The following is a 27,190-nucleotide window of genomic DNA, read 5'->3' as shown; positions in this document are numbered from 1 at the left end:
AGCTGCGGGTATTGCTGATGAAGAAGGTGGGAGTTTAGGAGAAGGACACCGCTGCCACCACACGTGTTTTGAAATGTGCGCTGTTTTGGGAGCTGATGTCAGACGTACACCTCGAAAGCACTTGACCGCGTGTCAGTCATTTCTGCTGCCTTTTGTTTGAAGCCAGGTAACGAATCATAGACTATTAACTCTACGTTATGCAAACAGAACGTCCCCGGAACGTAAAACGATGTGGAATTATGTTATCTGTGTGGTGGCATTAAATCCTTAGCAGAAACATAGCCTACTTTATGTAAAGAGGGTGCATTAACTAAGCGTCGCCGTCCAGACGTCCTGCCGGGGGATTTAATACGTGAGCCCTGCAGGTCGTAAGAGTTTAACGACTGAATCCTTCCGGTTTCAGGGAAACCACAAGAAAACGCTAAACCGGAACCTCACGCGCTTGTTGCAATCGCTCGCGAACACAAGTCCACTGGATGAAGTGAGCAGCAACACTCGCTAAGTGTGTGAAGACGGTTGGGTACTTTGACGGACGGTTGGGTACTTTGACGGAGAGCTGGTCGTCCCATCCAGGAATTACGGAATCCACTTTAAACGTAATCTGCTTACCTCCTCCGGAGAGCGTCTCCGTTTAAAATGTACCGTCTCCAATGGAAGCTTCAGGTCGAACAGAGCGGGACTGCCGAGCGCACGAGATCTGCATGTAAACTAATAGACTATTATAATACTTTCTTCTTTATGACCAGAGCTATAAATCCCAACTATCCCGACCCTCCACCAATCACCGTGCGTGAGTCTGCTGTCACTTTGATTCAGACCAATAGGCAGATTACCCTAATCCTTGACGTTGTTGTTTTTGAGCCAATCAGAGTGTAGCTCTCTGTCCATGGTGCTGAACCTGGCTCACCGGTGGAGGTAAACAGTGTGGCGTTTCACTGTATACTACCAGCCTCACTGCTGTCCAGTTCCCCAACAGAATCATGTCAAATAACCACTTTGTATTTACAGTTGATCAGAAGTTATGTTGTCACACTTCCATTCACATAGTTGTGTGGTTTTGTATTTTATATATGTTGTAGGTGTCCAGTGAGCGAGCAACTTAGCCTACATACTTGGCAATAGCAAAAGAAAAGTATACATTATATGTCACGAATCAAAACATACTTTTGTATTTTCATACTTTATATACTGCTGTGCAGCTTAATCTGTGATAATATATCAATTTTTTTAAAAATATTATGTTCATGTTATTTAGTATTGACAATCTAAATCTTTAAAGTAACTAATGAATAATGCTATCAAATAAATATAGTGGAGTAAAAAGTACAATATTTGCCTCTGATATGTAGTGGAGTGGGAGAAATACAAAAACAAAACTCAGAATTGTCCTTAAGTACAGTGCTTGAGTATACGTTGCACCACTGCATACAACTAAACAGAAATCAAAATATAATTGGCCCAGGGCCTGCACACTATGGCAATAATACCCAATTTATCAATCACTAATTGTAATTTTCCCAGTTACTTATTCTTCATAGAGCTGCTGTAATTGATCAGGGGATTGAAGGATTTGTTTCAGGGTCAATTTTTTTAGAGTTTGATATAAATTGAGACACAACAAACTAAACTCATGATTAGACCTCGAACAGATGGGTGCTCGATCTTTAATGTAGATGATATACCTGGTGACCCAGAGAGCCTGGCTGCTGTCTTAGATTGTCTTAGACGTTAACTGCTGGATGGCTCAACAGTTTCTTCAGCTCAATAACTCCAAATCAGAAGTCATATTATTCAGTTCCCCAAACAATTACACCAGTCTCATCAAGAGTCAATTTGGTCCCCTGGCTGCTTATTTAAAACCTGTTGCCAGAAATTTGGGTGTAATGTTTGACTCTCAATTACAGTTTGAATCACAGATCAAAAAAATTGTCCAGTCCTGCTTCTTTCAATTAAGAATAATCTCAAAAATCAAACCCATATTGTCACACTCAGATCTGGAAAAAGTCATTCATGCACTCATTTTCTCTCGACTCGACTACTGCAACTCCCTTCTTTCCGGCATGAATCAAAAATCCATCTCCCGCCTCCAACTAGTCCAGAATGCAGCAGCTCGGCTTCTGGCTGGTTCTAACAGACGCATCACATTACTCCAGTCCTGGACTCTCTCCACTGGCTCCCTGTTAGTTTTAGAATTGATTTTAAGATTTTGCTGATCACTTTTAAAGCACGCCTGGGTCTGGCCCCAATCATTGAACTGTTAGCCCCATATGAGCCAGCTCGCAGCCTTAGATCCTCCGGTGGGGCCCTTCAAGGCCCTTCAAGGCCCTTCTGGCCGTTCCAAAGTCAAGGCTTAAATCAAAGGGTGACCATGCTTTTGCAATCAGAGCCCCTCGACTTTGGAACGACCTACCTGAGGGGATAAGGCTAGCATAATCAGTAGCTTCTTTTAAATCACTTCTTAAAAAACATTTTTATAGAACTGCTTTTAAGTGATGTCGTCCTTTTATGCAGTATCCCCTTGTTTCCCCTATTTTAGCTTATTTTTTTCAAATAATAACCAAGATTACAGATTACTCTATCCAGGGTGGAATCATATATACTATAGTATATTTGATGGAGACTTGCAAAGTATACAGGTACTGAAGAGTTAGTTTCATCGGATTTTTTTCTTTTAAATATCATCCATCAAATGCTTTTGGGTTTGGAAAGCTAGAAAAAATGGTCCTTACCTTAAACTGTCACTACAGCTAGTCTCTCATTTTCTCTCGCCTCTCTCCAGTGATATTTACATTAAATTTGACAGGTTGTTCTAAGGCCACTATGACATAGGCCTTAAATAGAAATCCACAGAAAATGTGGCTTTAAGTGGTCTCTCTTTCTTGCCTCGTTGTCTGTCTTTCGCACTCCGACTCTCATTCTGCTTGTCTTGTCTCTACACCAAACAAGACCATTAATGACAGGACCATTGAGAGGAGCTCCTTTCTTTAACGCCTTGCTATTTTTAACTAAGATTAAAAATCTACTTTTTAAGCTAATTAGGACAAGAGCGGCTTCTTTCAGAGAGTAATGGTCCTGCTCTGCATGTACAGAGCCCGGCGTCTCCCTCTCAGTCCAGCTCACCAACAGTGCTTCACTCTGCATATATTAGAATGGGAAAGTCAGATTTCCCCCTGAGCTTTCCAAACACACCATTGATGCAACACAATGAGTCTTGTCTGGGTCCTCTTTGCTGGGTACTTTGTCATCTTCCTGGATGGCATGTAGACAGAAGGCAGGATATTAAGTATTGCGTAAGACAGTGAGAGAATGAAAGGGGTAGAAGGGGGGGGGGGGGGGGGGGGGGGGGACAACAGGGAGAAGAAAAAAGGAAATGAAGGGTGAGAGATGGGCCTGACATATTAGCATAAACATGTATCAGAGGCAGAGAGATAGTGTCTTTATTTCATTTTTTTGGAGGGAACATTCTTACTGTGCTTCCCTTCTTGTTGGTTAAACCACAATACATCCATAAATGACAAACAATTAATACAATGTTTCTTATTTGTTAATGATCTATGTTCATTATCCAGTTAACTACTTTCCTTTAAAGTGTTTAACAATTCTGTTCAGCTGCTCAGAAAACGTTGTTACATTTTGTCAGTTAAATCTAACACACACACACACACACACACACACACACACACACACACACACACACACCACACACACACACACACACATGTTTTGCATTTGAAACAAGAATACATGTATTTATCTTCACCATTGCTTGTGTAAATGCACTTTAAATGATATAAAAATAAGTGTCTGTTGTTCGACGCTCAATATCCCGGCTTGATGCTCTCAATTGTGGCCCAGCACCAGTGCACCCTGGTGTCATTGTCCCCCAAAAGAAAACCACATTTGCCAACTCGTCCTCAAAGCCCATGTGCCACCGTTGTCTTGGTTTCTATGGAGACACTTTCCTCCAGACCAGGCATGTGGAGGGCACCCTTCCAGTGGAAGGAGGTAGAATAACATTGTGGCAAGGCAATCATACACCAACCTCATTTACATATCCAAACATGAACCATGGACCGTAGCTTACAGTGTTTGTTCACTAAACAGTTCACATAAGTGACAAAACCCAGCTATGATCTATGATTACTATAATGTTTTAGATTCTCACATTGTTTGAGTAAAAGACCAGCTGAAGAAAATAAATGAAAGAAAGTTAGAGTGAAATACAATAAAAAATGTTAGAAGAATTCTCAGGGAACATCTTTCGTTGTGCACTGGGATTGTTCAGTATTCAGGTCACCGTTGCTCCCTTTGTACCGGTGACATGAATGATGCATGCTTGTATTTGGACCTTCTGTGGTCATTCCTCAGCACCTCCAGCTGGGGGCGCTGTTTCATCTGCCTGTCAGTTAGTCTGTGGTATTTTTTTTACCTATTCAGGAGACGCTCTGCTGTCAGATGGAGCTCTGTCTCTGACCTTGGGGAAGATGAAAGACAGGCACCACGGAGACCTCTGTTCTCAGCATTCAGAGTCAAGACTGTGGCGCTGGTGGCCGAGGGACAAGGACACAAACAAAGAGTTGGACAGGCAAGGCAACAAATCACTTATTTTGGCTTTGTTTCAAATGACATGCAATTAACAACTTTTTTCAACTGACAAAAAATGAAGCTCCATAAAAATAATGTAACCGAAAAACAGGAACGTTTTCTTACTCCTTGTATTACTTGCGAAATGGAAAGGTTCAATGATTGAAAGCCCATAATGGACACAAGAAACAGAACGGCAACTAATAAGCATTTACATATTTCACTGTGGCCGTAATTAGAGCGGTGACTGATTTCTATATAATCCAGCACTGAATCAAACAGTGGGACCCCGTGCTGTAAGGATGACAATAATGAAAGTAAGTGTTTTAACCAGTAAAATTCTCCTTTCCAACTCTTTAATGGGGAAAAAAAACACATAATGTCAAAGACATTTTAAATGAAAGCAAAATACTGAAATACTCAGTTTAAAGCACTTATTTAACACATAAATTGTATATGTATCGTTTTGGCATATGACCACGTAAAATCCCTGCACTACATAGTGGCTAATGAACCTCATAATGACATCATCCTTATATATTTCTCTACACTATTCCTTACCGTAAAATACGCTCATTGAGTAGTGCTTACATTTATGACGCTTCATGTCTTACGGGTTGTAATGTATCACTAAGCATATGTGTGCTTTCAGAATGGCGGTGATGACCAATAATTGTGTTATCATCATTAAACAGCCCACTTAATGTGCTATTATCTTGAAAGATACAGAATATAGTTGAGCTATTAACTTGATTATGTTATCTGCATTTGGTTTTGCTTGCTCTACACTCAGATAGATTAGATTAGATTAGAAAACTGTATTAATCCCCAGTGGGGAAACTCATTTGATTTTTTGCAAACAGTAATTATTTTTTATGTAAAAATGTGGGGCTTACACAAGCTCAAGTGGAAACTAGAGGGCGAAAGTCTGCTGTGGACCAGCAACATCATGCAGGCTTGCAAATGATGTAAGTAGTGATAATTACAGGGTGCCTAGTGCCCACAGAGTCAGAACCTGTATTGATTTGGAGCGTTGGCTGAGATCAATGGACCAGAATGCCATTCTGCCCAGAATCTTGTGGTCACTCATGGTGTACCAGTCTCGCCAGTTGAGGCCCTAAAGATGGAAATATGTTCTCAAATCAGAAGCAAGCCCCCAAGATCTGGGCTGAAATCTTTTGAACCTTTCCAGATCAACACTCCCAAAGAGAAGGAGAAGCACTGCCTGGTTCAGAGGAAGGCGAGAGCAGCAATAGAGGGGGAGATGTCATGCAAGATGGTAATAATAGGGCACCAAGGTGCCTGCTGGGACCACACGCTGGAGAGGGAGGCTGATCTGTGCAAAGCTGACCCTCATCACATCAAGTTCTTTAAAGCTCAAATTAAGTTCAAGGGCACTAGGAGAGGGTCTATACTGTTGGTGCCATGATCAAGTCCTGAAGGTACAGTAGCTACAGAAACCATCAGCACCAGAGTTGAAGGAAACAAGCGGTCCCGCCTCTCAAAACATTTCTTCCCCAGGACCAGGGAGCAGCCACAGTCCCCTCATTCTGGACATCCGCAGGAATCTTGGCCTCGGCAGGGGACTGGAAGCTGCTGGTGGATTTGGAAAAACAAGTCAAGTTCACTCAGCACATCACAGTCACCACCATGAGACCGGATAGCATTCTCATGTCCGAATCCTCCGGACAAGTTATCATGTTGGAGCCAACAGTCCTCTGGAAAGATTACAAAGGATGGGCCTTTGAGATCAAGCTCACTGAATATGAGGGGCTGGTTGGTGAATGCAAGCAAATTGCTGGAGGACAAGGTGCTTCCAGGTTAAAGATGAATGCAGGGCAATCCTTGGCCACACTACAGCACAGAAGCGCCATGTCAAGTCAAGTGAGTTTTTTTATTTATAAAACCTTATTTAACCAACTTGCCTCAAGGGGCTTTGCAATATGTACAATATACAACACCCTCTGTCCTAAGACCCTCAATTTGGATAAGGAAAACCTCCCAGAAAAAAAAAAATGGAAGACATCCCAAGAAGGGCAACTGCGGAGGAATCCCTCACTCAAGACGGAGAGACAGACTCGCAATCAATGTTGTGTGTACAGCCATCCGCAACACCACGGATGTGACAGAGAGAGCATCAACATGACTGTGGCCCAAGAGAGTGGCCCCATGGGGTTAACAGCTAGAAAACCATCTGGACACAGGGTGAGGTCTGATCAGCCTCAGCAAGGTTGCCTGGAGGTCTTGTATGATGTTTAAAAAGACCTGTAACACTCGATGATGGCAGATTGCATAGCTTCAGTCGATTCAAGAATATTCTCGATACCGATTAAGCGCACTGGAGACGTGAAGTGGAGACCGTAAATGCAACAGTTATAAAGATGGATATTTTTTGGAGCGTAGTCCTCGCCAAACCATTTACAATATTGTCTTTGGGAAGAAAAAAAAACATTGTTTTCAAAGAAAAACACCAACGTACCGTTTACTGCCAGGAGAAAAGCAGTAAAACCCTGTTGCTGTTTGACTCAAGCCAGACAAGTTTACTATCCTAATTGGTCTCAGTGGGCAGAGCATCAAACGTGTAAATAATTTTCTCCACACTTGGCCTGCTCTATCTTTAGCTATCCTGGCTTTCTTTCTTTGACTGTGAAAAGCAAGCTGTTCCTGTTGGAACAATATGCTGTGAGAGCACGTTGTTTTTTTAAATCTTGAACAAAACTGCTTTCATAAATATAGTAATGAGAGACTGATGTTGAATCACATAGCCACCAATCTTCTAATACATTAACACAGAGTGCATGGCCAGTAATGTCTGTCGGGGGTAGTAACACATTACAGATGGGGATCCAACTGTTGCTGCAGCATGTTCAGAGGGATTGTGCTCTAAGGGAATCAGGTTACTCATAATTAAGAACATACCTTGGAGCAGGTCGTACGCCCCACCAGATCAACTTTTGTGGTTCTGACGGGACAAAAGCCATTTAACTTCTGTTTGTCTGGACTGTTAGCGCTGCAACATGAACTTAGTTTCACACTATTCTATTTCACACTATTATCACGTTGTGCATTGCACACTTGTACTGCTTTTAGTTGCTGGCAATTTGTACAGTAGATATACAGTAGAGCAACACACACTGTGTGATTGGATAGAAGCACACAGCCAAAACTCCAGTAAATAGTGTCAACATTTTATAACAAAACAGAACGAAAGCAATTTATTGTAGATGTTTATTGCATTCAGAGCACAGCACTTTTGTACAGTGATTTGCGAGCAGCTGGTAGTTTGTGTTCATTATTTTACAGGAGCTGGGGAGGAAAGAAAAGGATCAGCAGGGAAATTACAACTTGACCACAATCACAGAGGACACAGCAATGCTATTAGTTTTCCAATGCAATCACATAATCCGATGCCCCAGAAATGTGCTTTAATCAGACACCTGGGAAATGCATCCATCCCATTTCATTTCATCAGCTCAAATCAATCTCATATCAGCATTAAATGAAAACGCTGAGACAAGAGATCTGAGCGGATGAGATATTATTACAAAAGGGAACTCCTGCATGAACTTCCTTTTATGATCGTCTGTCTTTCTTCTTCATGGTGTCGGCAATATATAGAGCGTTCTACCCCTACATGTTGTAAATCCATTTGGAAAAAACAAACTAAAGGAGGCTGTATTTAAAAGCACAGATTATTTTTACTCAAATTTCAATAGTGCACGTTGACTCTGGCTTTCGTTTCATCCCAAAAGGTAATTCAAGAGTAGATGTCACATCAAAAGCTGTATATACAACTTTGAAACTTGAAAGAACAATGCTCCGTTCATTACAGTGTTACAAGTAGCAGCGTTGCTGTACTTGTAAACTGCATATAGTGTAGCCACTGGATAGCCATATCTGACTGGTTAAAGCTTGTGGTTTTCTCTCCTGCTCTATCTTTGTGTGAATGTGGGGATGCTGCTGGTATCAGTGATGCTGAGAGAGAGGGCTGCACGAGGCGAGTCTTTGTCTGCTCTGGGAAGGCAGGGCTCCAGCTGGCTCCCGCTATGTGCAAAAGTCAGTGGGTCCCTCAGCACTCATTGCAGGAGGCGAGCTGGTTGATTGATTGGGATGAACACCCCCACCCCCCCCCCCCCCTTCTTTCCCACCTCCTCCTCCTTTTGCCTGTTCTTGCTCAGGGAGCACATGTGCCTCTCCTACTCTCCTTTTCCCCCCCACAGACCTGCTTTATTATGCACACGTGCATTCATGCAGGCATGCATACCCGTCTGTGCATGTGTATAAACAAAGGTGCATGCTCTCTCTCTCTCACACACACACACACACACGTTTGAGAGAACTACAAACACACGAGGATATCTGGACCACATACGAAAGACTGAGTGTAGATATTGCATGATGTGAAGGTTCTCACTGGAACATGTGTATCTGGATGCGGCGCGTGCTCATTAAAACGAACAGTGTCTGCAGCATCGAGTTCATGCGGGGCAACACATTTGCAGTCATTACAGATAACTGCTTAGCCAGATTATTCTCCACACTTCGTGTTGCTCTCTCGGAGGAATCCCTGACGAATTGATCATTCCAGAGAGAGAGAGAGAGAGAGAGAGAGAGAGAGCGAGAGAGCGAGAGAGAGAGAGCGAGAGAGAGAGAGAGAGAGAGAGAGAGAGCGCGCCTGGGGTAACACGAATATTTTTTTGACAGATTTGGTATTGCACGTGTTTCTACTGACGCATTCCTTTCATATGGATTTCCCCAAGTCTTCGTGGAAAGCGTAGAGTTGAACCAAAAGAAGGCAGAAGGGGTGCGTTGGAATCACCGGCAGCTTTTCAGGACTCCGGCGACGACCAGCCAGCCAGTGGCTGGTGAGCGTGCGTGTGCGCAAGCGCGCCCGCCCGCGCGCGTGTCTGTGTGCGTGCGTGCGTGCGTGCGTGTGCGTGGACCAGCAGCGAACACACACACTTAACATTCGCTCGCAACATGGCGTTGAAGCGCCGAGAGACACGACGGCTCTCCCCCGACTAGTGGCAGCTTCTTGGGGAAAGCCAGGGGACGGTTCGCCAAAGAGACCCGAAACATTCACGGGAGAGTCCGTTACGCACCGGGCGGAGACAATAGCGGATTCCAACATATATGCATGTCGCTGTAACGGTATCGCTGGTTGGAGCCTATAGACGTACGCTGCTACCCCACTGGTGGAAAACCAAAGGCTGTACATGGCGGTGGAGAGCACAGTTTGGCTGTTCTGTCTTCTTTCGCTGTGTTGTGGTCCATCCGAGCAAGGTAACGCGCTCACTTTAACGATCTGCATGTGTTCACTGGCTTTTCCTTCCAGCGGAGTGCATGCGCGAGGCAGCGGGCCACTCGTGTTTCACTGAAGTGCAGTTGTACTCACTAACACCAAGTGGGGCTGTGATAAAAAAAAAAGAAGAGAGAGAGCAGAGAGCTGCTCGGCTGAGAGCTCTCTCCCCTCCGGGTTCTGTGTCTCACCTCACGTGGCCTCTCCGGTTCGCGTGTGGGGGGGGGGGGGTACGGGGTTGTATGTGCCTTTTCACTTCACGGGGCGTTTCATGTCACCCGCACGCGCGGCGTGGCTTTCGGCGTTGCGAAGTTGGAGCAACGAACTGCCGGAAGAGCAGCTCCGAACGGGGCCACAGGGCGGCCAGAGGGCTTTGAACCCACCGGGGGGAAGTTTCCGATCGAACATGGGATGCTGCTCATTATAAATAAAGACATGTGGGCTCGGCCTTGGTGTTTAATAACACTGGAGCTCCCTGGAAGTAGACCATTCTTTAAAAAAAAATTGGAAGTTTTTTTTTTTTTTTTTTTCTCACGGTTTAATAACCGAGAACGACTGTGTGAGAGTGAGAGTGTGTGTGTGTGTGCGTGTGTGTGTGTGTGTGTGTGTGTGGTCTCATAGCCACCGGCTCGGGAAGTTGAGTGAGAGGATGTTGTGGAAAAGAGTAATAGTGTCATCAAAAGAACGTCGTGATCCGCGATATTCATAACCCCCTGAAGAACAACGTGATGATGGTGAAAGATGCACGCTGTGTGAGACATTGCGGTGGCTCCTGAGAGTGGAAGCGTGCTGGCTGGAGGGGAAAGTCTGCCGACACAGGCGACGACTAGTGGTTGAAAGACCGACCACAGGATTTACATGACAAAGACCTGTGTAGGATATCATAAGCTATAACATAAAATTAGTGAACCCTGCCATGCATTTCTTTTCTTCAAACTTGTTGTCAATCAGGACCCCCATTAGCCATCAACATACACATGCGTTGACCCTTATGACATCCTTCATGGCTGTTTAAAATGAGTAAAACAGTGTATATCCCCCACATTGTCTTTGTAGATCTATAGAGAGTGAATTAGGGCTAAAGAAAAAAACCTGTAGAAAACGTATAGTACTCGGCTTTCATTGAGGTAAAAGCATCAACAGGTTGATATGTATCTGTTAAGAGTTTATATACCGTGAGGACCAGGCAAAGGTGATGTTGGTATGTGTCAGTGTGAGAAAAGAGATGGTACAACACACAACTCTTGAGGTGTATCTTCTTTGGACTAAGATCTCCAAGAGGTGGCATTCATGTTCAGGCTGGGCAAATGGTTGACTTAAATAGCTTCTGGAAACATACACAACTTCCCTTAAGTCCATCCTGCCCCACAGTTAGAATTCCATCAATAAAATTAGTGAGTAACTATTTTGATCATTTATGAATTGCTTCAGTCTTTTTTTTTTTTCGAGCAAAAATGACAAATGTTCTGTGGCTCCAACTTCTCACATGTGAGAAAAGTGCTTATTTACCACATGTCGCCACATTGGTTTCTGACATTCAATTCATATGTGAATCAAGAAAATAATTGGCGGCTTAATCAATTAGAAAAAAATTGTTAGTTGCTGCCCCACTTTGAATTGCCACCCAATTGTTGTGGATCATAGGCCCCAAATTAAGTGAACTGGAATAAATGTATCTTTTAATCGTAACATTTCCTGATCAGAGATCAGATACAATTGGATTACCTTTGACTATACCTGTGCCCATTACCTGTTATGTCTACCATTTCCTATGGAATACGTTATAGCTCATGCAAATAAGACACAAGGCGTTGTCCAGTTTTAAAGCGCCCCGTTTTGGAAGCTGTATTCGTTGTCATATTTTTGTTGTGTAACAAATGGGCTACAACTGCATTTCGTTGAGCAACCCTGCATGTGATGCACAATGCTGATGAATGTCCCTTGAACCCTTACAGATAAACATTGTACTGTAATGTTGTTAGTGGGTGTCGCCTCTCTTCCTGTAACACATAAACACACACATAGAAGAGCAAACTGCTTACCACAGCCCTTTGGCTCACTCATCAGCCAGCGGGGTTGTGTTTAGTGCAACCCATTATGTGTCGGTTTAGTGTGTAGTGCTGCATTATTTAAGTTTTTTTCACTGAGTACTTTATCCTTCTCTTGTGTCTGGAGATTTCCTGCATGCATTTTTGCTTGCTGCTGCAACTCTGGTATGACATACTCTGCAGTAATTTCGCTTCCGACACCATGATGAGAAATAAAGAAATATCGTGCACAAGAATTGATATGCCGGTCAAAAGTGGCGGAACTAATATATCAGAAACTCAAAAGTAGTTTTGCACATCCATAAAGACACCACCTCCCTCTGATATATACTGTAATTGTATCAGGAGTCCCATTATTCATTGTTCAATTATGCATATATAGGACTTAAAAGGGAGGCAACTAGAGGTATGCCTCCTCGACTTCCATCTGATATAATGGTAGAAGGTCAGAGGGTACAATTTATATAGAGTTAGATTACTATGCCCCGCAGACTCCAGCAGAGACTATAAGGAATCACTCCCCTTGAGATCCTCCTGACAGGAGAGTGAGTGCCATACTGGGGGCGATCACATCCAGATGATGAAATCTCATGCAGGTAAATGGCGGTAGTGATGGAGATTGTCTGTGATAAGAGTGGAGTGGAAATTGATTTATTTGCCCTGTGAGATTCATCGATGAAAGTTGGTTTCAAACGCTTTTGACGTTTTTGTCGCCGTCTAAAAAGCCTCGGAATTTATCGAACATCTCAATTACAGAAATGACTAAAAGAACATTAAACAAATCATAGACTAACATCCGTTTAGACCTTCGGGAAGTGTCATCTAAACGTGCCTTGCTTCAGAGGAGAGGCCACATGTGTATCTCTCATCAAACCCTGGCTGCAGCATCATGCATGTGGTATCACTAAATAATTCCTGAGCATTGTTATCAGTCATTAAGACCCGTAAACAACAGTCATTAAGGGTGACTCGGGGTGTGCATGTTTCTCTGTGTTAGCGTTTTGTTGGGTTTAGAAAGTGGAGCATGAATGTTGCGGTTGTTGGTAGTTGTGGGAACTGACGGGTGGGGGGGGGGGGGGGGAGGGGATTGTGGGACATGGATGAATTAGCGGGTGGTGGTGGGGCAAATTTGAAGGCAAGGGCCATTGCTACATCCACAAACAAAGAGCTTGTTTTGTCCATTCTGAAGATCAAATGAAAGTATGTCAACTTCACTTAACATATCGCGAGCGAATGAATTAAACAAAAGTGCCTGAGTGTGTGTTCACAGCAGTGGCGCTCCCACTAACGGTCCACAGGGGTGCACAGATGGGGCCACTGAAAATCTTATGGCAGCACACAAGAATCAGTAGAGAGAAGTATTATATGCTGTTGTAACAATGTCAAAAGGAATTGCATCCTGGATATTGATATTAACAGTTAATGTTACTAATTGCCTGCTTGTGCACAGACTAATACCAGTATAGTTAACAATTTGAGTTCCACAACAATCCTTTTTTAATCTGTATATACATATGTGTTATACGAATCGTTGTTCTTCAAATAGGCTATAGTTGTCCTGAAAAATACAAAAATACAGCTTTAATTTCAAGGAGTACAAAGATGTTTAGAAACACCACACAGAATCCTCCCGTATTATGCTGACGCGCCGCGTGAGAGGACCGTTCCCCCTCCCTTGCCACCCCTCGGCCGCCACTGGTTTACGCTCCATAGTTATTAATGGACATAATAAAAGAAAACATCTGCATCACTCCAAGACTTTATGAGCAAATTAATCGGATTATTGCAACGCCTTTGGCCTTTTTATATGCACATGAGAATTGTAAACACTGCAACAGTTGCAGGGTGACACATTGGTTTTACACTGACTGACAATGTCACAAGATCATTCTCCATTGATCCACCCAATTACTGTTTACTGTTTGCATTAACATTCTGTCACATGCACTCCTTTGTGCATGTGGGTGTTGATTGAGCTCATATGGTGCTCTTCTGCACTATATCCAGCTTATGCAGTTACACGGTTGGGATGCATAGTGTGATATGCATTGATTGAAAGGAAAAGTACTTCACATTAATTTATTTCCCCGTACCAAGTAGCATCCGTTCTTTGAACTGCTTATTCTGCATTTCGATGGGATGAAACCACGGTGTCAGCAGGAGAGCAGTGGGCAGATACAGAGAGAACTTACAAAAGCCACATGGAAAGCCACTTAGCTGCCCATATGCACGTTGATTCTCACACATTCCCGGTGGTATCATAGATTAAACACGCTCAACCAGGAAGAAGAAACTAAGCTGGAGCAGTTTGTCTAAAAACAATGTCAATGCTTGCGACCCCTAAGACCAAGTTGTTAGGGGTCGCAAGCATGGGCCGAGGTTCAAATTCATTTAAGCCTCCTGCTGCGGATGAAAACAATGCTATGAGAAACAGTCAAGTTGAAATAGAGTCTAATTGCTTTAAAGGTCAAACTCGACAACAAATATGTCCAGCAAAGTGCTAGGATTAAAATCAGCTTTTCTACTTTTTGTCCTTTTCACCAAATAAACCTTTTTATTGCCTGGTTGCTAACATGTTACAGGGTTTACGAAGCCAGAATAAACCTGACTGATCTTTATTGCCAGTGTTTTTATAAGCCCCGATGGCGTTTTCTTCTGGCTGTGCATTCTATTTATTTTCACATTGTGAAATTAAACTGAAGGAAATTCAGGAGCCTGTGAATTAACGACTGAGGAGAAATGTGGACACTGAAGCAAGAAACGCCAGGAACCGTTGAAAAGGAAAATCTGCAGTTATATTCATGTGTCTCTGACTACATTAATTGTTTATCACAGCTTCCCCCTCCCTGTGTTAACTTGTAATGTTACACCTACACAGACAAACACAGTTATAATGTAGTCTAGTGAAAAGATAATGTGTACTTTGGGTAAATCTGTAGATGAAAGTAAGATAAATGTAAGGGGACAAATGGCCAACCACAAGCTTTGTATATTTGAACACAGTGTCACCCAGTTTAGCGAAAGTGAATACTATGATGACCTTCATTCAAAATTAATCTAAATCACCAACATTTGCTCACATGCTCTTAGTATCACCACACTGCTGATGTCTTGTTTTTAGCTCGCTTTGAAATCACCTCAGACTACTATTTAGTGGGATTTTGGCTCTAGGAGGAATTAAATGACATTATTTTATTGCGAAATTGATATATATAACTCTACAACTAAACATGTAGCTTCTGCTTAAGGCAAACACAGTCCTCTAATATTCTCAGGTCATCTCAGCAGCTTGTTTCATACGCAGTTAATATTTCGACTGAACACTCGAGGAACACAGCTCTAGGAAACGTACTGCTGAGTGAGTGACCCTGTGCAATGTTAGGCATGGTGGTGGGAGGGACATGTTTCTTTGAGTCAACCATTTATTCCACGCGCTACACGAGGGCACTGTGGGGCAAAGTCCACTCTAAATATGCTGCAGATGTAAAGTTACACAATGGGTTACATTTTCGGCTTGGCACGGTGTCAGATGATGATATTTTGGATGTAGTGAGGTTGGTGTGTTACAAATAGTATCACTAAAAAGAAAGTCTGAATAAGGTTTTTTTTGTCATGGAGATTAAAGCTAAAGTTTTCCCACAAAATGCACAAAGTTTGCAGCATTTCTCTTTCGACTTCAACTTTGCTTCTGTTTACCTCCATTATGTTGCCTTCGAGCCGGGGACGGCCAAACACTGCTGACATGTGTGTGTTGATAAATAATTGATTGTGGGACCGTTCAGAGAAGATACTAACTCAAACCTGTGGGATAACAAGTGCATTCAATTGTCTCATTATAGAAGCAGAACATTTGAATAGAAAGTGGAGCAAGAGCTGTCAGTAGCAACACGCCTTTCCTTTCCTTTCCTTTCCTTTCCTTCAGACACGTTCTTATGGGGAGCACTGTGTAACATCTACAGCAGAAACATGGGCATCCCACATTTCACCACGTTTTATGGCATCTCCAATACTCCTGTCTATTGGACTCTATCGGAAATCCAAATATGGAGAAGAAATTCTGGCTCAGAAATGAAAAGGTCCTTTAAAGCTTGTGTTATTTGTTTTGTTTCTGGCGCTAGTTGTCTCCCTGCTGACTGCTTTAGTCGAATAATTAGATGCTGTTGCGCCAGTCCACCAGCCATTAGTACGCTAGTGGTATTTTTTGGAGGTTATCCTTCATTCTACAGCTTCCCATACTTGGTATCAAAGTGGTATCAGGACTAAAAGGTCATGGGTCCAGTTTTCAGTCAAATATGCATGCATAAAGAAGCAGATGCCACTGTCTCAAACTGTAACTCACAAACGAACATAGAGCGGCAATCTAAACGACAAATAGATGTCAAAATAACCATAGAAAAATAAAAAATGTCACATAGAACTAAATAAACAGCCCCTCCGGTAAGCTGAACTTCCTTTTCCACTTTCGGAAAGTGGAGTCAACGTTGGTCTCCCCCTTTCGGTCCCCTAAGAGTCGACCTCCATGTCTCCTCCTGAACTCTGTTGTTATCTGTAGACTAATGTCGAGAGTGTGCTCAGCTCCAGTTTGTTGTGTCTACAGCAGAGGGCCAGCTGTTCAACCTCCCGTATAGTGGCAGCTACAGAATATTAAACATTGGATTTGTGGAGGGATGTATGCGGTCTGTTGAACTACTTGCATCAACCTTTGTTACTGCTTCGTGTGTCTTATATCAGGGTGTAATGGCTCTAAGGGTCTAATGTGGACAAGTGTGGAGGAAAATACATTACACTCATTCTCAGCTTCCGTTCTTTCATGTTCTGTCGGAGATTAAAGAGATCTCCTCTTTAATGACTTCATGTAATTGCGTTTCTACTTTAATTGATGTATAAGTAGTATACTTCTGTGAATTGTACTTTTAACGGCTATGTTTTGTTAGCCTTGTTTGAACACAAAATAATTGCAGCCTTCTTCTTCTGTGAGCATACAAATATCTCTTGAGACATAAAACCAGAGTTTGTTGGCCAGCAGCGCCTGTGTGGAATAGCTCATTACGCATTAGCGGTAAATTAAGTGTGTGTTTGTTGGGGTACATTCACCCCGTGTGCTTGCCTGTGTGTACACGCGTGGGTGTGTCAGCTGCGATTTGTGAGTGCATCTTGATCCCCTCCCCAGAGACTGCACGCTAAATTAGGATGCATATTATTTAAAGATGCCCTGGGCTGAGTTTCAGCTGGGTATATTTGTGCAGGGAATATGTTGATTTGTATGGTGCCCTGTGTGCACACCTATTCATGCTGCCAGGGAGGGAATCTTAAGCACAGAAGTGTTTGTATGAAAGGAGAGGAAGTCTCGAGCTCGATTTAGTCTGCAACAAATTCAAATAATTTGCTCTCTCGGGATGTTCAAAGCGCCGTGTTGTATTTGTTTTGTTAGTTTTTTTATTTTTATTTCTGGGGTGAATACAACCACTTACAAATATCTGAAAATAAAACCTTGTGAGCTAAGGAGTTGCATGTTGCGTTAAGTATAGGCATTACTGTACACATATTTATAACTAGCCTGCGTTGGATCTTTGGTAAAAATAAATATATATTTTTTCCCCATCCAAAACCTTTGACAGATGCTATGATAGTAACCAAAATAATATATTTAAACACAATAGACATTACCGGTACATTTCCTGATTTTTCTTCCTCTGTTTTTTTTATTGTATTGCAAAATGATACTTTTTTTTTTAATATCAACTATTTTTAGGTATGGAACATTTCACAGCTAATATCGTTTGGCATTCACACGTGGGTCTCAGTGATGGGAAACGTTCCATTTGACAGGAGGGTTACAGAGCTGCTTCAATGGTATTTGGAATGTGGCCCTCAAGACAAGCTCGGTACCAAGGTGAGATATTCTGGATTGCAATGTGCTGCTGAACTATCTTGCCTTCTGAAGAGTTGTGCTTTAACTTGGCCAGCACACCAATATCCAACTATTGTTCCAAAAGTAGTGTCGCTTGCATTGCTCGAAAAAGTCACATTTCAGAGTAAAAGCTTCACCTCAGCAGTGTATACAAAAAATGTCATGTCGGAGCACTGTAATCTTGAGTGTGCCTTCACCAGCAATGTTACTGCTTTTGCTCACACTTGAGCCGTAACAGAGAATTCCCATTGCAGATTGTGTTGCACCTCTATTGCGTACGGAGATCAAATGTTTCCAAGTCTTTGGTCATTTGGCTGGCTGTTAAGTCTTTGATCCCAGTAGCACAAATTGATATTACTGCTGCAATGACGCAACTCAGATGGAATACAACTATTTCCTCCTGTTGGCTCACTAGGTAATTGAGGTTTTCCACATAGTGTAATTGATAACATTACATGATGGGATTTGAGCGGATGCTCAGAGTAGCGGCGCTGCTGTACAGAAGGTGGTATTCAGTATTTTATACAGTATGTTATCCAAGAAAGCAAGCAAGCGCTAAATGCAATCGACGACCTAATAATAACCTTCTATGAATCCCAGCTCTTGTTTAATCTGTATACTCCCCTGACAGCGGTGGTAGTGTTGAACGTGATATTCATGTTGAAGCTGCAGAAATATTTCGTGGAATGAGGTTACCGAACATCAAAGGGAGGCAGACAACCAGCGCCTTGTGCTAGTGGTTATGCTGTCATGACACACATTTACTCAGGGATTTTTGAAGTAGCATTCAATCAGTAATAAGTCAACGTATCACACTGGTAAGCTCTATATAGCTGGTTCAACATGATGTCTCACTTGATTTCATTGCCTGGGCTTTTTATTCTACCAGTGTAGCTCTATCTTTGTATGCGTGTGTGCTTTTGTTTAAGAAGCAGCAGTCTGACGGCGCTCACTTGATCAACTAACCTGCATTCACATTCCTTCCATTCCTCTGCTCGCTCACATGAGTGCAGAGGAGTTACACTGAAGCTGGCCGTGCAGGTGGGAAGACGTGGGCTATGCATCTACCGATTTGTGGTTTGCAGAGGGGAAAAGGCAGTACGGGAAATGTCAATGCATATGAGTCAAAAGAGGACTGCCTGATTTAGTGCAGCAGTATATTGTACCTTGGTCCCTGGATTACTCATATTTAATTTAACCGTCCTCCAATACAGACATTGGAACATTGTGTGCTTTTATACTGAGTACGCTCACCCTTTACATCTCATTCAGATGCAGTATATTACACAAAGATCACAGCACAGCTCTCTCACATCAGTGATGGAACATGTCATTATTGTGACCCCCATTGTGAGCTTAATAATACTCCCTCATTGGAGTATGCCCTTCTTGAGTGCATGTGCCAGGTAGTGTCGCATAGCAGTCTCATTCATCATTCTGACCTTGTTGGAGATTCTCAACTCTGACCCTTGCATATGAGCATAATAACGTACATGTGCCTCACTTCAAAGCGTTGAGTAAGAGGAGAATGTTTTCCATATAATACCTTCCAGTGTGTCCTATTGTCCTGCGTTTTTCTCCAGATTCTGGGAACCTTTACATAACCAGTGTACCATCGATGTACCAATATCACCAGCAGCAATGCCTGTAAATTCCTTGCGCTGCTGCGTGAACAAATATATTCTGATTTGGATCTCCAGTGTTACTCCCATGTTAGTTTTATTGTCTGCTTTGTTGACTCATGCAAGTGGGCCTGGCTCTTGACATGGCCATGTGGAGGCCCCATGCTGCTGGGAGGCCCTGCATGCAGGAACACTCTGTGATTGGAGGAAGCCAGACTGGGATGAATGAGCACTGTACATAGAGCAGGAGGCACGAGGGACTGCACTGGTACGCCCCCCCCCCCCCCCCTCATTCCCAATCCCTCGCTCTCTGCTCTGCTCCGCTCCCTTTCTCCCCTCCTGTTGTTCACACTCATTCAGTGGGACACAGGAGCCATGCTTGTCTCACCACAAATCAACTTTTTTTCATTCCACACTTTCATGCCATTTGTTATTTGCTGGCTTTGAGAAGAAAGCTACTGTATGATTGTGGTGGTCGTAAATGTCAACTCAATGATTCATTACTCGATGCAAAACATGGAAACCTTTCATATTAGATGTTGGAAAGTAGAGCTATTGTATCTAAGTAGCGTGATAGGTGCAAAGGCAGGTTGACAAATCATTACACAAGTTTGGGTAACATGTACTGAAGTAATGCAGAGTAATTTCTTAAAAAGCCCATAATCCACTGGTTCCAACTTCTCAAATGTGATTTTTTGCTGGATATTTAATTATTATATGATAGTAAATTAAAGATCTTTGGGATTTTCACTGGTTGGACAATGCAAGAAATTTGAATATGTCAACTTGGGCTTATGGAAACGGTGATGGGATTTTTCACTTTTAATTACTTTATAGACCTATTGAATTAAAAACTCAGAGCATATCTATTGCATAGACACATCGCTCCACATGGCAACGGCCGAGCCGGCGGCTCGCAGATAACGATGCTTACAGTGCTAGTGTTAACCTGGGGGGATGGCTCCCAGAGGTTGGGTGTTACGCCTCCGTGGCAATGCCTGGGGTCGAGACGGCTGTATCAGCTGTAACCGTCAGTTTGAGGGCGGTGCAGACGTGAGTTAGCCAGGGAGGCAACGCTCACATGCACACCGGCCTGGCAAACAGTGTGCACAGAGAGGCTTTGATTACGACACACACACACAAAGGGAGAGTGGCTTAATTCTCTGCTCAGGTCGACATTATTGCACTGTGATCTGTAGTGAATAGTAAATAGTTGATTGATGCGCTAGTTATGCTCTGACTATCGTATAGAAGACCTTTATGAAATATCAATAATGTGCATTTGGGAAGTAATTAGATGATCGTAATTAATATTTGTTTGTTTTCATGGTGAGGTAAAGATTTCCAATGTGACATTTTATCTCGAGGCCAGTGACAGAATATTCAATTAAGAAAGATACTTCAAACTGTCTGAAAAAGTCACATTAATAAAGCAAGTATTAATATTGCATCCCTGTCAAAACGTGTAAACTCAGTCAACTCTCCAATGCACTCCAAGTCTGAAAAAAGAAAAACCCTTTGATTCATTGTATCAGCTTTCTGAGAGTGAGTGTTTTTGTGGTTAAGATGACAGGGTGTGAGAAGAACCCTGCTGTATCGTCATGGGAGGAAACACAGCTTGAACAGTTAACACCTGACACGGCAGCTGTTCAGATTGTGGAGTGAGTCACATCCTCACTGTGGAGTCAGTGAAATCTTGAGCCCTGTGGAAAAAGCTTTGCTTAACAAGTAAACAGAGAGTTTTATTTGCCATCAGACTCATCAAGAGGATTAATTGTGTAGCATGTTTCAGACTCCTGATGACGATTTACATTACTTTTCTTTTTAACGTGGAAAGCCCACTTGATAAAATCCAAAATATTTCGTTTTTAGTGAGGAGCGGCCATCGGTGGGACGGTTTCTTGTTATCGCACGGGCATTTCCACCTGCGAACCCGAAACCTGAGAGCCCCTTCCTCCCTGCAGGGTTAATCGCTAGCTGCTTCTTTGCTGAGATCAACCCAACTGTGGCTTCGAAATATCGATTAAATCACACACCGGATAGTTTTTAGCCGCAAGCATGTGTAAGTGCCTGGGGTATTTATTTTTACGTTGTTGTTATCAATGTAAGGTGATTGAATTAGCAAACAAAGGTTTGAATTGTGGCTTTCCACACAACACACACACACACACACACACACACACACACACACACACACAGGAGGAGTTATCCTGCAGTAAATGGCAGAGTGCTGTCATTCAGACCATCTGACCCGGTCCACTCAGCCTGTATTTAGGTTTCAGTGCATTGTGATGTCCGACTACGCTGTTTTATGTGAGACAAGTACTACCTACTTACATGTACATTGCGACATCATTCAGGAACAACTCGTAGCAATAATAATTTAGTAGGAGGTACAAGGCAATCTGGTTATCACTGCTTTTGAGTGCTTCAGCAGTCCCTCTTCACAAAAGCATCTATAATCACATTTCGATGCTCTCTGTCAATTGAGTCTCGAGGCTGCCCCAATCTTATCTGCACTGTTCAGTCCTGTATTTCATTCTTTAATTCCCTGGGTTTCTTTCTTTCTTTAGTATCCTTTCTTTCCATCTCTTGTTTGTGACCTGTTTCAGCTTCACTTGGCGATTGGTAATGCTACACTGTAGTAGGCCTACTTGTACCAGTTGTTAGCCGTGCTCGCAGTGTCGCTCTGTGGTTGGCGATGTCGGTCTGTTGATCGTTCCACCAATTTGGTTCAGACTTGGACTGAATTCAGGACAAATTGTAATAGCTTTGGTGATCCCTTAGAGGCGCTCAATACTACATTCAATGCATCTCCATTGCTTCCACAAGGCTTTCAGCACATTGACTGCTGAGCCGGTGGCTAGCGGCTAGCAGTGCAAACACAGCAACAGTGATGACCGAGCCAACAGTGTTTACCCGAGGGGGTAACACACTGTTCCTTTAATGCTCTGACTATTGTATTGGGAATCCTTAACTTTTCACATATAGCGCAGCCATCTTCTATACATTTGTCCAATACTTTGATATATGAATGGTTACATTAAAGACTATTCCCATGAATCTCAGCTTTACTTTGTGTAAGGCTGGGCAATAAATTAATAGGATCATTTATCATCTTTCAAATAAATCATATTATGTCACACACAATATTAATAATAATAATAATAATAATAATAATAATAATAACACACACTTCTCACATCTCTCTGAACATCTCTCTGAACATGAAGTAAATATATACATATATGACGCACTAATTTGGACTCTTTTAAGCGAGCCTTGTTTGTGTATCTGTAGTTCTAGAAGGGCCAGAGGTATTGTTTAGGTTTACTTTACAGACTGTAGAAACCTGAGCTGGCTCTGTTGATATTGAGCAGGGCCGGTTAAAATATTAACTGAGTTGGATCACTCTACTCCTCCTCGTCCTCTTTCTTATTTTATTGTGAATAGGGCTACAAATCAGTCTTTAATCAATCCATTTATTCACCTGATTTATAGCGGTAGGTACACTAGACATGTGATTTAATCTTACAAAATCTTGGGGATTCTTTATCCACATTACTGTTATTGGCCCAATGAAAAAAGCTATTACGAATGCAGATACGTTGTCAAAATCGTCACTTATTGGCGACAGGCACACTGTAACATTTATTTGAGGTTCGCTTCTTTACCAGCCGTGACAAAAACGCTGGTATTGTTTTCACCCTCTGTCTGTCTGTGTGATTCATCGTTGCAAAATGTGGTCCTGGATACACCTTCTGGAGCAGGAACTACCACAGAAGCAGTTTTCAGATCTTTGCTAGGTCTATACGTACATAATAAGTCTGTCTGTAAACAGAGTTTGTCACTGCAATCGTGTCACAACTGTGCACGATGTAGTCACAGAACTTTCAAAAAATCAAGGCAGAGTTGAAATATCGGTGTGGTCGGAACAACGGCCCTGGAAGTAGGGAGTAGGAAAAGGGGGAAGGGTCCATTGGCCCCCCCCATTTTACACCCTTGGTCTGATTTGGTGTCGTGGGTGCCTTGATCCCACCCCAAGACGGTCCCAATTGTTTTGTCCATATTTTCCTGCAGTCGGTTGTGCTTTAATTCATCTTCTTCACCGTTGTGTACACCACTGTCCTCTGTCTACTTAGAGTAAGCTATGAACCTCTCGGCGCAGTGCCATCACAATCCATTCACTAGAGCTCAGTGAAACCGCACAGCTGCTCCTACATCCCAGAGTCCACCCTGTCATTTCCAGCAGCTCCCAACTTTTACAGTAAAGTGGCAAAATGCCCCACATCCCACCACCCCCATTTACCACAATGTGTCCTTATGAGACACGGGCAGTTAATCTGTGGGCGTGCATGCGTGTGTGTTGTAATGAGTGTGTGGGTACATATCAGGGTGTGAATATGTGTGTATGCGTGTGTGTTTGCTGCACATGACTACAAATCTAGGGCATGTCAAGCTTTCTGGTGCAAATGTGTGTCTCAGTATCAAGTGTTTTTATTCCTAGATATAATCGCCACGACTTGAAATATGATGTGCTTACCATGCCAAGTCTTTTTTAAGGATAGCAAGTCATGCTAGTCCTGTAACCGGACTTTACTGTTACAGGAAATCTTTTAACCAATCATTTATTTCATCTTATTATAAAAGTTTGTCTTACCCTAAAAGAAAAATAGTGTTTTTCCTGTTTTTTTTCTTCTCGATTTGCATGTTCGTCATCACATGTCTCCACCAGTTTTGTGAGACGTAATGGCTTCCATATCCAATGCGGAACGATCCCCAGCTCTCATCAACTGAAACCATTGGCAGTGATCTGGGAAATGGCTGCTAACGTTTTAATGACTTAATGAGACCTAATTAGTTGAAATGAGAGTGAGGGAGAGGAGCATGGGGAGGTGTTTGTTGGCGCGCTTGCACAGTAGTCTTTTTGTTCCTGCAAGATTAGGAGTGTGATCTAGTGTTCTTCACCTGTGTGTCTCTGTTTGTATGGGTTTTGGGTGCATGTGTGTATAGAGAGCAGTTTCAGTATCGGCGCTGTGCAGTCTTTCTCAGCATCACCCAGGCTCTTCATCAGGAAGTGAACCCTTGGTCAAGCCTCATTTAATCAAGGAAAAAAATTCCATCTCCCATTAACTTAATTAATCCAACACTGGAGAAAGAGCTGAAATACACCCGCCTATGTGTGTGTGTGTGTGTGTGCGCGCGTGTGTGTGTGTGTGGAAAGTAGAGGAGAAATTAAAATGGTATTACATGCATGTACAAATGACTTAATGGAAAAGACATTTTAAGTGACTTAATACTGTAACTGTAAAGTATCATTCTTACATACAGTCTGTGTTTGTTCAGGCAGATCATTTACATCTCTTGACGTTAGGTTTTTCTCAGCGGAGTGTCAGAATTGCAAATTTGCAATGCCAGAAAAATGCTCATATATATCTAATAATGTCTTCACTTGTAAAAGGAACTTCAAGGCACGGCGTCCAAAATGTAGTAAAACGTCAGCCATTTCTGACATCGGAGAGGCAACGGTAGTTCGCCTAAAAGCGACTCTGATAACTGCCGACTTACAGCCAAATGCGTCTGGGGTTGATGTAGTTATGATAGCTGTTGAATATAGAAAGAGAACACGTCGCTGTCCTTGTGAATGCTGCATTGTTTCATTTTTCATTACAGTGTAAAAAACGCTCTCATATACAGTCTAACGTCAACTTTTTCTTTTGTGGTCTCCAACACAAATAGGCTTTTTAAAATCTGTGAATTCAAAACGTCATTGTGGCGCTGCAAATCAATGAGAAAGGTGTTTGTGATGTTCTAATGAAGTGACAACATAAATGGATAAGTATTCTTAAAAACTAATACGTGTTTAACTTTTCTAAACGCATCGTGTCAATTATTTGGCTATTTTTACTCCTTGAGTGTGCCACTGTTTACATATCTCAAACAAAAGTGATTGTCTTTTACTTATTAAGGACTGGCGGCCTGTCCAGGGTGTCCCCTGCCTTCGCCCTATGTCAGCTGGGATAGGCTCCAGCGCCCCCGCGACCCTAATGAGGATAAGCGGTATTGAAAATGGATGGATGGATGGATGGAATTCTAATTACCTCAATTATTTCACATGTGTGTTCTTGGCTGGTTGCATTTGGTCTGAAAAACAATTTTCTTTTTCTTGTTGCCTTGATTGTGTATTTCCCCTAATGACAACATCACAAACATCTTCCTCTTTGATTTGCAGCAATACAATTACGTTTTAAATGAACAGATTTAAAACAGCCAACAAACCAGCAAATGTCTACTGTTTCACTTATTAGGCTCATTTGAGATGCCTGGAAAGTGGCCGAGAGCAGGCGGCAGCAGCAAGGGGCATTGACAAGAAACTCCGGCCAAGTCGGACCGTTTTCAGCCGCCTTCAAAGAACACACAGGAAGTCAAAGAAACGGTTACATCCTGTTAAATCTGATCTGTAGGCTACTTGTGGTTTGTAGACTTCGTTAAAATGTATTCACGTGTGTTTGTAAATATATATTTATGTGGTACTTGCGTGTATCTGCATTGTATTCTATCCTTTGTTCTTTTTATGTCTGCCTGTGAAACACTTTGATGCTCGTTATGTGTTGTATAAGTAAACTTTATTATCACCAATCACACACGATATGTTTTTAGATTAGAGACTAATAGCCAACAATTTATGTATTACAATCACACCAAATAGGATTTTCTACAAAACGTGGTGTTTGTTGTCAAAACTAAGAGCCAATCAGCTCTTTGATCTTGCGACGGCCAGGCATTTCCCAGCATGCCCTGCGGTGCCTTGCTCTAAACACTGCGTCCGCCTCGATCTTGTCATTAAAAGAGACTCAACGTTGAAATCTGGTTTCCTGTATTTTGAACATAGATGGTATATGAGAAGGTTTTGACACTGTAGTGAAAAACTAAACAATGCAGCATCACGATGACAGCGACGTGTTCTTTTTCTATTTCCAACAGCTGTCATAACTACAACAATTAGTTAACAGGGTTGCTTGATAAACCGAAACACCGGCTCAGCGACCCGGGCGGCCGGTCTCATTTTCCATAATCAGTGTAGCGTTACACACGCATCACGGTACAAGACGTTCCTCTATCTTCTGTGGACATCAGCACCTTACAAAATCTAGTTAATCAGTTTTAATGATTGTCTCGCGATAGCAATGTGCTTTCCAACTCTGAGACAAGAGTGCATGGATGAATATAATAATATAATAATGTCAAACAAAATATGTAGAATTGAAATACTTTGGATTAAAATGTCAAGATAAAGACCTGAATCCATCAACAACACTACTAAATATCCATATACATGGGTTTTCAGTGGGAAAAAAAGTGGTTTGCGGGTTCAGTAATTCGTATTTCATCGAACAGAGGGGTGACTAGCGACAGCCAACACATCTCTGCTTTCACTATCAGTGTAAATGTGTTCAGTTGAACTCTGACTTTGCAGTAATTGCCACTGCACTTGAGAGCAGGACAAATAAATCAGCCGCCATGTGTGTTTATAGAGGAGGTCAGACAATAAGAATACGTATATGTGATGTTTTATCACAAGTGTTACTTGCTGTACTGTACCGAAACGTCTGATGATGAACACTATGTGCAGTCTACTGTAAGTAAGAGCAACCTAGAGCTACTATTGACCCTTATTTTTCGTATAATGCCATCCAGCCTTTTCAGCTATAATTAACTACTTACG

The 27,190-nt window shown here is 42.4% G+C and overlaps 1 protein-coding gene across 1 annotated transcript in view; it reads left to right on the top strand.

Moving 5' to 3' along the window:
- Window positions 1-9,533: 9,533 nt before the first annotated feature.
- igdcc4 (immunoglobulin superfamily, DCC subclass, member 4) overlaps window positions 9,534-27,190 on the top strand; it is a 48,564-nt gene continuing 30,907 nt past the window's right edge. The window contains exon 1 of the mRNA XM_034526790.1: window positions 9,534-9,867. Within this exon, the coding sequence (XP_034382681.1) occupies window positions 9,801-9,867 (67 nt within the window). The 5' untranslated portion in view covers window positions 9,534-9,800. The remainder of the gene's footprint in view (window positions 9,868-27,190) is intronic.

Source organism: Cyclopterus lumpus, chromosome 3 (genome assembly GCF_009769545.1).
Source record: "Cyclopterus lumpus isolate fCycLum1 chromosome 3, fCycLum1.pri, whole genome shotgun sequence".
Lineage (NCBI taxonomy): Eukaryota > Metazoa > Chordata > Actinopteri > Perciformes > Cyclopteridae > Cyclopterus > Cyclopterus lumpus.
Note: the sequence above shows the minus strand (reverse complement) of the source record. Positions and strands in the feature narration are given on the sequence as shown.